The sequence below is a fragment of the Eublepharis macularius genome, chromosome 11, assembly GCF_028583425.1.
Source record: "Eublepharis macularius isolate TG4126 chromosome 11, MPM_Emac_v1.0, whole genome shotgun sequence".
Lineage (NCBI taxonomy): Eukaryota > Metazoa > Chordata > Lepidosauria > Squamata > Eublepharidae > Eublepharis > Eublepharis macularius.
This window is the reverse complement of record NC_072800.1, coordinates 85,697,106-85,709,946: the sequence shown is the minus strand read 5'-3', so window position 1 is coordinate 85,709,946 and position 12,841 is coordinate 85,697,106. Positions and strand designations below refer to the sequence as shown.

The 12,841-nt window shown below is 43.7% G+C and overlaps 1 protein-coding gene across 1 annotated transcript in view; it reads right to left on the bottom strand.

Annotated features, from left to right (window-relative positions):
- EXOG (exo/endonuclease G) overlaps positions 1–12,841 on the bottom strand; it is a 33,125-nt gene that overhangs the window by 19,505 nt on the left and 779 nt on the right. Inside the window, exons 2-4 of the mRNA XM_054991010.1 lie at positions 3,806–3,955; positions 3,059–3,198; positions 983–1,059 (exon numbers count right to left, since the gene is read on the bottom strand). Coding sequence (XP_054846985.1) covers positions 983–1,059; positions 3,059–3,198; positions 3,806–3,955 — 367 coding nt within the window. The remainder of the gene's footprint in view (positions 1–982; positions 1,060–3,058; positions 3,199–3,805; positions 3,956–12,841) is intronic.

Below are 12,841 nucleotides of genomic sequence, written 5' to 3'. Positions count from 1 at the left end.
CTGTTTACTCGTCTGGCAGTGGCTCTCCAGGGTCTCAGGCAGAGGTCCTTGAAATCACCTACTGCCTGGTCCTTTTAACAGGCTATGCCAGGGATCGAACCTGGGACCTTCTGCATGCCTGGTCCTTTTAACAGGCTATGCCAGGGATCAGGGCCGGTGCCAGAAGTTCTGGCGCCCTAGGCGGCGTGCGCACGCTCTGCGCGCACGCACGCCACAAACTGCATGATGACATCATCGCAGATGTCATCACGCGCCGCGGGGGGGCTGGGTAGCTCGTGGAGCCCAAAGCACAGAAGCTTCAAGCTGCTGCTGGGGCGGCGCGCGGAGGCTGCTTCATGCGCTGCCCCAGCAACAGCTCATGGCTTCTGCAGCTGGCTGGGGCAGAGGAGCGCGCAGCGGAGCTGCCGTGGCTGGCTGCAGCTGCTGCTGCAGCCAGCCAGCCAGCTCCGTGCCGCCTCCACCACGCACCCCAGCTGGGCGCACAAGCCACGAGCCGCTGCTGGGGCGGCGCCCAGAGGCTGCACCCGGCTGGGGTGTGTGGCAGCGGCGGCGGCAGCGCGGAGCTGGCTGGCTGGCTGCAGCAGTAGCTGCAGCCCAGTCATGCCAGCTTCGCTGCGCGCGCCTGCGCCTCTGCCCCCGACACCCCCTCTGGCGCCCCTCCAATGCCCGCACGCCCGAGGCCACCGCCTACCTGGCCTCCATCGGCGCGCCGACCCTGCCAGGGATCGAACCTGGGACCTTCTGCATACCAAGAAGGCGCTCTACTGCACTGAGCCACAGCCCCTCCCAATTCGTATACTTTATTTATTTATTGAAAATATTCTAATATCCACCTTTCTCCCAAGCATCTCAGACATAAGGTGGGTGGTATGTTTTTCCTAGAACAGCAGTGTGAAAATGCTCTAAATAAGTAAATGTTAAAACATATTGCAATACTGAACTTAATTTTACATTGTAGTTTGATGATCGAGCAATCACATACCTGTTCCAGAATCCAGCATTATTCTCATAGTTCTGAGGCACAATGTTGGAGAGATAAAATGTTTCAGCCATGGCTTTCTGTACATCAAAGAGAATTGTAACTAAATTTCCAATATGTACCTAGGAGTGCTTAACATTCACAGGTAGGCAAAACGTTCAAATGTGAATGTGTTCAAATATTAACATGCAGCTGTTTTAACAGCAGTTGAATAACAGACTAGCCCATTTACACACAAAACAATAATGTCCAGCTACCAGGCAGGCATAGTATATTTTAAGACCTGAATCCTAAAATCCAGTCTCCTTTTTCAATTATTTATTTAGTGCATTTTTACCTGGTGCTCACTCCAAAGATCTCAGAGCAGCATACATCAGTTTCAAGGGTGGACTGGGAGGAACAAATGGCCCTGGACAAGGGCCCCAAACCCAGCTAGCTCTTACTTCCACAAAGGAGGGAGGGAAGAAGAAAAATTAAGCCCGCTCTGCACCTCGCACTGCTCAGCTCCCCTAGCACTTCTGGGCCCAGGTATGGCCATCTGCACACTGCACCCAGCTCACATTTGCATGCCTCTCACCTGGGTCAGAAGCTACCATTCCCAGGGTGTATCTGCCCCTTCTACCCTGGGCTACACTGTTACCGGAAGTGGTCTCCTTGCAATAAATATGATTTGTGGGGGAATTAGCAAGCAAGGAAGACAGCTATACGAGAGGCGGTAACTGGGATCTATCACCGGTGTATACCAGGTCTCTTCCGAAATAGAACAAGCGAGTCTGGTGCTTAATATCAAGCATTAACTTTTATTGGACACAAGGGAAAATAATTACACACACACACGCACAGAGACCTAGGAAGTTTAGCCAGAAACTGGGGATAGGGAGGGAGCAAATATATCTACCTATCCTGGAGAAGGAGTCCAGTCCATGGAGGAAGAGAGGAGCTTCGAATGCCAGCATCCTTGGCCAAGAGAGCAAGAGGCTTAGGGAAGTTACCCTAAGGGAGAAGCCAGGAAGCTTGCACGATTGGAATGAGGCCAGGGCCCTACCTTTATAGGTAAAATGTGCCCTGAGGTGGGAGAGCCCACCTAGCTGTTAGAACAAAGGCTCCAACGGTTAGTTCCTGGGTTAGACAAAAGGCTTAAGTACCTTGATTGGCAGCTGCCGGGGTGTGTGAATACAAATGTAAAACTAGTTCTAGTGCTGCACAAAAAGGATAGTTTGCTGATGAAGTCCACTGGAGCTAAGTATGTTTAGGGAGGGACGGTTCTCTCCCAGGAACAACTGTATATACTTATGGATGTCATTTGATTAGCTCCTCAATCAAGGACAGGAGATCTCATCACCGAAAAAGGGACAGGAATGCGTTAAGTGGGGATGACTCTACGAGACCTTTGTTGCGGTGGGGCTGGAGAGATAGTAAATCCAGTCGCTTCTCAATCACTCCGCATTCCTGTGCAGCATTCCATGCACGCCGTGTTCTCCAGGGCAGGATTCAGCAACTGCTGGAGGTCCTCTGGTGGCCAAACAGCCGCCATTTTAACTCCAGAGGCCTGAACATTTTTAATATTACAAGCAGCCATATATAAAACTACTATTAAGATGGCAGAGGCCGGGCCGACCACTTACAACACCAGGCCCAAAGGGGGCAGGCCATTGGCCCACTGAGAAATTCCCCGGTGGCTGTAAAGGACAGTCCACCCTCACCATGTTACCCTCTTTCATTTTACCCTCAAAACAACCCTGTGAGGTAGGTTAGGCTGAGAGAGAGTGACTGGCCTAAGGCCGCCCTGTGAACTTTTGGGAAGATTTGAACCTGGATCCCCTGATCCTAATGCAGAAACCTGTTTGAGTCCAGGTAATTAGGGGTTTGATACAAAAGTGGAGGCATTTGTCTATGATTAGAAACCACTTTCACAGCCCAGTGATGAACCAACTTGTTTTTTTCTGTTCCCCAATCCCATGTTTTAAAGACTAGATCCTAGTTCTACTGAAAACACCATTATCGTGATTTCAAAAAAATGTATTCTGCCCCGCCACCCCCCAAAGACACAATGACCCAGAAATTAAACAAGAGTCCTACTGGAGAGTATTTGTTATCTCCTGCTGGTGCCATATGGCCTCGTGACCAGCCGCTCCCAACGTAGTCTTCATTCATGGCACTGAAGAGTGGAGGGACGCCAGGATCCGGTCTAAACTTACAGTGTTTTCTGTCTGCACTGCCTGAGGAACAAGATAGCAAATGGTTTATGAAGGGGAGTTTTTCCTCTAAATTGATTAGACACACAATACACAAAACAACTTGCAAAAAGTACAAAATAGATGGGAATCCTGGGGGTATACTCTCATTTCACGCAAAGCGCCAGCCAGGCCTCTGGAGGCTCACCGTCATCCTGTACAAACTGAGAATGTGCTTTAAGGCACTCAATAAACGGAGGCTGTGCTTTGCAAGGAAGATTGGTAGTAATGAGCAAGCTCTTTTCTGGGGAAGCCTAGCCTCGAGTACAGATGATTTTCTGCAAAAGTCCCCTGATAATCTTTTGAGAAAGCTCACAGTTCCCCGGAACAATTTGAAAATGATTGCAGTAGAGACAAGAGGGCAGGACAAAGACATAATACAAACTAGATTTAAATTGGAGGGGAGGGGGATCCATACAAGGACAACCAGGGATCGGCTCTTTCACAAGAACATGCAGGAAAAGAAACCGAGCGGTGCCCCCTCTGCTTCATCTCACTGTGTCCATTCAGCACTTTTCTCCCATTCCTGTGATTTACCTCTAATCCACGAAGAAACTAATTACAACACACACACATGCAAGAGGTCACTTACCCACAATCTTGTGTTTGGAGAGATGTTCGATCACCCATCTAGGTACTCGTTTTGCTTGGTCGTAAGACAGCGCATGATTGGTGTAATATCTGGTCTGCGTTCCTGCTACAGGAAATCCATACTTTCCCAGCACAGACTCAGCCACTGGTTCTAAGGCAGAAACAAACAGAACGTCTCCCATAAAAGGAGAGCTGGAAAAACTAGATCGAATTCTTAGGAAGTAATTAAAATTTTATGATCCAGCTCTTCTCACTACTGGGAATTTTCTCTTAAGTTTTTCTTTTTTACAAAACGCTCCTCGATTAGGCTGGCTAGAAGTGAATGGATTTGCCTGGAGTAGGGTTTGCCCCACTATGTAACCCTGTAACCGCCGCTATTGGGAAAGGGATACATTTTGGTTCTGGGGCAAAGGAAGAAAAGTCCGGCTGCCCTAGTAATATGAAGGCACACGCACACACCCCACCAAGATCTCGTTTTCCATTTTTCCAAAACTGAAAAAAAGCTTCTTTTAAATATTATCTCTTTTGGAAAGGCTGAAATAGTTTTTAAGGTTTTACTCATAATGTGCACTATACCAATTTTTATGTAAGACAATCTATAGAATCTTCAGTATACTGTAGACAGTTTATAATATTTTCTAATAGTTTAAATGTGACTCATTTTCCTACAATTAATACACTATACTATGTATCATAATTCCCTATTGAATAGTTCAACATTTTCAGTGTTATAAAATTTAACTCGCGATCCAAATATATTGCTAATTCTATTGAGACTGTAAGAGATTCTTGCTATCCAAATGATACTATCTTTTCTTTGCTACCAAATTTGTGGTTTTTATTTTCAATTTTTATTTTGTCCTATCAATTAGTTGGCAAAGTGTGTGTATAAAGAAGCATAGGATGCAGTCGTTCATAGCTTTCTTTCTAATGCTGTGTATATTTGCACTTTTGTGTCTTGCAAACTATGGTGTTTATACTTCAAAATGACATAAATATGCCAAACAGCACAATCATATGTGCTAAGTTATATACAATACGCTTACAGTGCGATCGTAAGCAGAGTTACTGCAGTCTATAAACTCACTGCAATCAATGGACTTAAGCTATTTATTTATTATATTAGATTTTTAGTCCGCCCTCCCCACCAGGCGGGCTAGAGTAACTCTGCATAGGATTACACTGTTAGTGTTTTTAAAACAGTGAAATAAGTTTAAGCTGTTAAAAAAGTAAGCATATTTCCATTTTTCCAAAGTTTAAATTCTTTCTAGAAGAAAATGTTTTGCCCCACGGCTTTGAACCTTCCAGAAATATATCGCTTGTCTGTAGTAGTGTGACAATATTTATGCTTTAATTTGTTCTTCTGGTTTAGTGCAGCAACTAAAGTATGAAGCAACTAGCCCTCAGCTTTCAGGATGGGACACGCTAAGGATTTTTAAAAGCAAGATAATATTCCATATTTCTGGTGCTGCCATCATATTTTGATATGTCCAGGCAGTAAGTGTATGGAAATTATAAATAAAAGGCTGATTCCACACACATTGGATAATGCACTTTCAATGCACTTTAGCTATCGTTTGGAAGTGGATTTTTTGTTTCACACTCGAAAAATTCAGTTCCATGTATTTTTCTTGGTGGAGGGGAGGGGTGGGGACATATAACGTGGAATGAAACTGTGATTTGCTTTGAGCAGCGTGGAGCAAAAGCGAAGCAGCCCTGACTTGAATGCTAATAAAAAAGTAAAAAGAAGGAACAGTGAAAGAAAACAGGGTGACCTTAAGAGATCACCCAAACACAGAGAATTTGAAAGAGAGGTTTATGAGGACTCACGTCATTTACTATGTACCCACATTCAAAAACATTCAGTACTTGAAAGTGAAAAAGAGACAATGCACTGCATACCGCAACCTTTTGCCCACCACTTCAGATTGATTTTTATGATAACAGTAATACAAATACACTTAAGCCACTATAAAATGAAAAATATGACACTGCTGGCAATTAACTACTGGTGTGATAAAGCCGGGGGGGAAACCACTTTCTCAGTACAGTGCTGATTGATTTTTATTGTGTACAGGAAGAAAGAAGGTGGATGTTATTTTTAATTCAATTTATATTTAACAATTTATGAACCAACCACAGGTTGCTTTGTTTGATTTTCGTGCCATGGTTAAAGATTTTGTTTGTGCTTTTTAAAAAGTACTATTATTGCACAAGCAATGGCAAGTACAGGTTAAAAATAACTTATTTCAATACCAGTTGTTAAAAACTGAAGGAAATACAGAAAAGAAAAAAACCCTGCTCTATTCTGTTACGCACAATTATTTCAGTGTGTTTGGTACAACATAACTAACTCAACTCCCAAGAGCCTAAAATGCCATATTAATGCAAGGTGTAATAATAATAAAAGAGTCCAGTAGCACCTTTAAGACTAACCAACTTTACTGTAGCATAAGCTTTCGAGAACCACAGCTCTCTTCATCAGACTAACCAATGCATGTTGGTTAGTCTTAAAGGTGCTACTGGACTCTTCTCTATTTTGCTACTGCAGACTAATACAGCTAACTCCTCTGAGTTTATAAAAGAGTTTTTGTCTTTAGAAAGTGCTAGGAGATTTATAAGCTTTAGAAGAAGTGTTGACTTTTAATTTACATCAGTTCTACACATCAAACATCAAAAGGACAAAGAGAGGTGTTGGGATTTTTACAAGTCATGAAAGTCTCTTCAGTCATGAAAGCGTTAATATGTCTGTGTTTAGTTAGAGATAACTAGTTAGCATAAGGCCAGTTAGATACTGAGCTGTTCTTCCTGCCAGGGTAGAAGGGGAGTTGCATGCTTAATGAACAGATCTAGGATTGATTATTGGCTGACCAAGAGCCTCGCTACAAGTGACATCTTCCACGCGAAGGGCACTTGATCATTTTCGCAAGTCTTTCTGGGTACTGAAGTCCCTCTCCCACACCCCTTTTCCTTCTGTTCCTTCCCGTCTCCGTTAGCACAGCTGCCTGAAGAGACGGAGAAAGCCTACGAGAGCAGCTTTTGCAAATCGTCTTGCTGGGGGGTGGGGAATGCTCTAGAGAAAGCTGACATGTGAAGTCCTCCCCTCTCTGTTAGAACTGTTAGGATTGCTGCCTTAAAAGTCAGAGAAAGCCTGCGTTTGCAAATCGTTTCTCTAGTCGCAAGCCTGCTCTCAATGATCTTTGGGGGCGGGCAGCTGCAACTTTCTAAGCTTTCTCTAGAGTATTTCCCCCCCTCCCCGAGCAAGACTATTAGCAAAGTTGCAGCGGGCAGCTCGGGGAGGGGGGGAATACTCTAGAGAAAGCTTAGAAAGTTGCAGCTTTCTCTGACTTTTAAGGCAGCAATCCTAACAGTTCTAACAGAGAGGGGAGGACTTCACATGTCAGCTTTCTCTAGAGCATTCCCCACCCCCCAGCAAGATGATTTGCAAAAGCTGCTCTCCTAGGCTTTCTCCGTCTCTTCAGGCAGCCGTGCTAACGGAGACGGGAAGGAACAGAAGGAAAAGGGGTGTGCGAGAGGGACTTCAGTACCCAGAAAGACTTGCAAAAATGATCAAGTGCCCTTCGCGTGGAAGATGTCACTTGTAGCGAGGCTCTAAGTTTATTGGGGGGCAATTAACATTCTTTCCTTTACTCAGGACGTCATTTCTCCAGTTAGTTAGACCGTTATCTCCAGGATGTAAGGATGTAGGAACTAAGTTAGCTCTTCTTTATTTTATCTCCAATGTAACCTTTATTATTTTACTCTATATGTAGTAAACATTTATTTTAGAAGCTGAACACACTTGTGTATGTGATTCTTTATCTGATGTGCAAATTCTCTACTCTGCAACTAAATTTATCCAACAAGAGGCTATTAAAAATAAATACAATTAACATATCCTATATTTTTTTGTCTCTTAAGATGTTTAAAACTTTCCACAGGTCCGAGTTTTTTGCCTCTTAAAACTCTCCACAGGTCCTGCAATTTTGCTTTTAGGTACGTAGAAATATCCTCCCATTGTGTTATAAGTACAATTGGTTTGCAATATATGCCTCCACACCTATACTAAGGTTATTGGGACAAGAGTTGGGCTTAGTACAACCCGAGGGTTGCCCGGTCCTCTTACCCTCCCAGCAGGAGGAGAAGGACCTGGAACTCACATTACTTGCGAAGCACGAGAGCGCGCTCAGGGCAGCGCGATGACATCACTCGTGGGAGAGGTGTCATTGCGCCACCCTGGGAGCCTGTTCCCATTCCTTTCCCTCCTACTGGCCAGGTGAGTGGTGGTAGGGGGCAGAGGGTGGGAGCAGGAAAGCCTCCGCCCCCACTGGGGGAACGGCAACCCTATACAACCCTCCCTACAGGTCAGCAACCAATCACGTCTTCTTACCCTCGAAGAAGCGACTCTCAGAGCCAGAAATGACATGGAAGGGCCATTGTCCACATGTCTACCCTGTTCGTACATCAAGTTCATACATCCCCAACTCTGAAGTGAAGCCACGTCAGAAAACAATGGCTGGAAAAGTGAATTTAAGGTAGCAAGACAAGAAAGGAGTGAGGGCTCAATGGCTGTCTCCCGCTAATTCCTTTGACTCTTAACGTAAGATGCCCCATGCCTTATATGTGAATGTAACACATAAAAACGTAACACAAAAATAAAGACATCTCCCACCTACAGCTGCCAAACTGCAGGTTCTCTGAAGAAAAGAAAAACACCACCGTAACTATCCAATTTGAAAGAAGACTGTGGATGATACTATTGTAGGACATGACACCTGTATTCATATGAAAGGAGTTACAGACACTTTCTTGAGAAAGTAGCGAGAAACAAGGCAACAACAAGCCAGGCTCGTCGGACGGTGTCCAGAATGAGGAATTTCTCCTACAAAAATGAGATTTATTATTGTACTGACAAATAGCATTATACTTACCGAAGTATAACAATATGGGTGATCCTTTAACGATTGTGGATTTGGAAAAGTGATATTGCATGACTTGCATATGGAGAAGAGACTGATAAGTGGCAATAAATTCTAATGATTTGGGTTGAAATATTTGAACGGAGAGTAAAAAGTGCACACAGTTAGATAGTTACAGTGGTTACAGTGGTGTTTTTCTTTTCATCGGAGCATTTTGGCCGTAACTCTCCTTGTTTGTTGTGAAACTCCAGATGCTGGCTAGAGATATCCTGGAATTACAGATCAGTTCCCCCAGAGAAAAAGGATGCTTTGGAGGGTGGACTCTAGGGCACTCTATGCTGCTGAGGTCCCTCACCTTCTCAAACCCAGCCATCTCCAGGGCTCACCCCTCCAAATCTCCAAATATTTCCCAACCTGGAGCTGGCAACTCTGCTCCCACCTAGGGTTGGGCCAACTGACCCACAAAATATTGTCAGATGACTATTTGTCATTTGACCATGATCAAATACTCCATGAAGCCCAGAAAGCCACTATACATGTAGCAGATGACCGTTTTGATTTCACCACTGTGTCAAAAATGGACAAGAGGAGAATGATATACATTGTTTTGGGTACCCACTTGGGAGCAAGACAGGGTATAAATGAAGTAAATAAATAAATATGCAAAGACAAGAGGTATGTTTTCCCCCCTGTTTTAAGTTTCCTGCTCAGGTACCTGCTATGATGACAGTATCTCCAAACAGGAAGAACTGGCCTTCTGCCTACTTAGCCCATTTTTTTAAAAAATGTATGATTATACTGATCCTGAGGTTCTAGAATAAAACCCAAAGAGAAGAACTGTTCAATGAATTGTTCACATTTACAGACACCTTTCCTATTATTATTAAAAGTTATATTTCAACACATTTTTAATAAAGTGAATTACCTTCTTTCACAGTATCAGCTTACACAGGTATAACAAATAATAATTGTAGGACACCTATAACCTGCCTTTCTTTCAGATCAGACAGGCCTGTTTAATTTCAGCAGGGCTGCTGTATCACACCATAGGGCTACAACAATTGTAATTATAAGCATTAGTATGGCACTGTTTAGCATGTTCGAATTGCTTCAAAAACATCACCTCAAGAGTCCATACAACAATCCTGCAAGGTAGGTTGTACTATCATTCCCATCTAGGACTGAGGCTCAGACTAGGGTTGCCAGCCTCCAGGTGGCGCTAGAGAATAAACGGCCGCCGATTGTTACCAGTGGGATATTTTGACATGGTCCATTGGGATAGAAACAATAAGAACTGTATGCCCAAACGCACACAGCTGGGAGTAAAATAATATTGAGACTGACGCCCCTGATGAGGCGTTATCGAAATCTGAGCTTCAGCCAGCCCCAGATTGGGTGTGTCTCTTGCTTCCGAGTGAGCGACTTGCAGTGAAGTGGAATATACATGGACACTTTAACCCCTTGCTGCTTCGCGTTCAGAGAAGACATCATTTATGTTGGTGCAGTTTGTGATATTTAAGAAGACACGAGTTGGACACTGGTTAACTTATATTTACTTTGCAGGTTCATTCTATGTATACTCTTATTGAATATGTACAAATTAATTTTCATGTTATGAATTTTGCATGTTGAGTTACAAGTAAACGATTACTGTATAAAGTAAGCTTTTGCATTCTGTGCATAGTAGTCTTAACAACCCCTGTGGGTTTCCCTTTATATTGTTAGCCTCCAGGTAGTGGCTGGAGATCTCCCGGAATTACAACTGGTCTCCAGGCCACAGAGATCAGTTCACCTGGAGAAAATGGCTACTTTTGGGGGTGGACTCCTTGGAATTATGCCATGCCTTTCCCTCCCCAAACCCCACTTTCTCCAGGTTTCACCCCCCAGAACTCCAGGAATGTCCCAACTTGGAGCTGGCAAGCCTAGCTCAGACAGAGATTTGCCTCTGGTAATCTAGTGACCACATGGGAGAGCTGTGATTTGAACAAGTAATACTCTAGTGATCACATGTATATTTACTCAGCAGTAAGTCCCAATTAATCCCAAGTAAATGTACCTGTGAGGTAGGTACTTAATCCCAAAAAAATGTACACCGAATTGCAACTTTTAAGTACAAAACGGATGCAGTTACTCCAGTCTAATGCCACTGATGTCAGTAAGTAAATTCTTCAAGTTCTGTACAGAATTGCACAGACAGCCACTACACAGATACTAGAAGAAAAAAGCAGAGGAGGATTGATGCATTTTAAGCATTTGCAGACTAGAGCACACTTCATCAGACATATGAAGCATTATCTTCAACCGGCACTTGTGTACATACATACGTATGGTGGGAAAATGTGAACACTGGGGCCAAAAATATACAGAAGTCACGTGACCTTTCTCTGGAAAGCTCAAATATATCTTTCCTTTCATATGTTTGCTGTTTGCACAGAAAAGCCACAAATCTCCTAAATTTCATGGCCTCCTGGCCTCCACTGTTTACAATTTTTCCCCCTCTGTACCCACATTTGTGCATGATTGTAAACCTGCCAAGAATCCTTCATACATCTGCTGAAGCAGCCCCAAGCCTACAAAAGCTCCTGCCACAAAAACATGCATGTGAATAAGGATCCACTTCAGAATGCAGATTTTGCAGTCTTCCTGTCTGTTAAAGAATAAAAGAAAAGCAGCACAACAAGCAGAGTGGAGCGGGGGACCTTTCCACCCTGTTGAGCTAGCATTCTACTTGCCAGGAGAGAATTGTTTTTTTTTAATGTAAAGGAACATTCAAAGCAGAAACTCGTGGCTGCTTTCATACACGCTGAAATAATACACTTTCAATTCACTTTAGCAATGATTTTACAAGTGGATTTTCCTGTTTCACTTTCACACATGTTGGATAACACATTTTCAGCGCACTTTAGCAACTGTTACAACTAGATTTTCCTGCATGAAATAGGAAAATTCACTTGCAAACGATCACTAAAGGGCACTGAAAGTGCATTAGCCAATGTGTATGCAAAGAGCAACAGTAAAATCCAATGGCAAAGCACACTAAAAGTGGATTGAAAGTGCATTTATTCAGTGTGTGTGAAAGCTGTGTCTTTGAACCACCTAAGAGCTTTCAATCAGCCCAATGCAAAGCGGCTTGAAACTAGAGTCCATGTGGTGCAGCAATTAGAGAGTCAGATTAGGATCTGGGAGTCCCATATTTGAATCCCCACTCTGCAATGGAAGGTCACTTGGTGACCTTGGGCCAATTCAACTCTCTCCGCCTAACCTATCTCACAGTTAGGGTTGCTAGGTCTCTTTATCCTCCTGGCAGTTTTGGAGCCTAAATTGTCCCCAAAAGGAGCGCGGGGAAGTTCCCATGGCTGGCACTTAGACGTCACTTACAGAAATGATGTTGCCGCGCCAGGTGAGAGCACATGCATACATGCATGTGTACCTGAGGTGCCTGCCAGTGGCGGGGCAAGCTCTGGGAGTTTGCCCCCTCCTGCCGATTGCTGGGCGATTGGCGGACAAGGGGGTAAATCCCCGGGAGTTTGCCCACCACTGGCAGGCACCTGGGAACCCTACTCACAGGGTTGTTCCGAGAATAAAATGGAGGAGGGTGATTTAACCACTCTGAGATCCCACTGGGGAGAAAGTTCTGGTATATGCAAAGCTGAATTATTCAAGAGGGATTTTTATTCAGATAGGACGACTGTATTGCAAGGAAGAGATGCATCAGTAAAGAGATAGGAACTGTAGACTTTACTACTATGTACTGTCTGTTGCTCTAAGTATAATCCTACTGGGTAGTTTTTATGTTGTTTACTGGATAATTTCCATGTTGTTTAATAAGTCAGGCTTAGAATTGCTTATGCTCTGTTTCAGCATTTCTTCAACTATGTATAGGTTTTAAATCTTTGCAAATCCACATTTATGTGCCCTCTTATGCGGTTTGCTGAAATGGACTGTAGCAACTCAACTGTGGTCATCCTCCTTGAGCGTCAGGGAGAAAGACGAGCCATAAATAACTTTAAATAAACAAATAAAACAAAGCATAGAAGTATAAATCATGTCAACAAACAATGCAATCCTAAGCAGAGTTACTCCAGTCTGAGCCCACTGAAACCAAATGGCTTAGAATG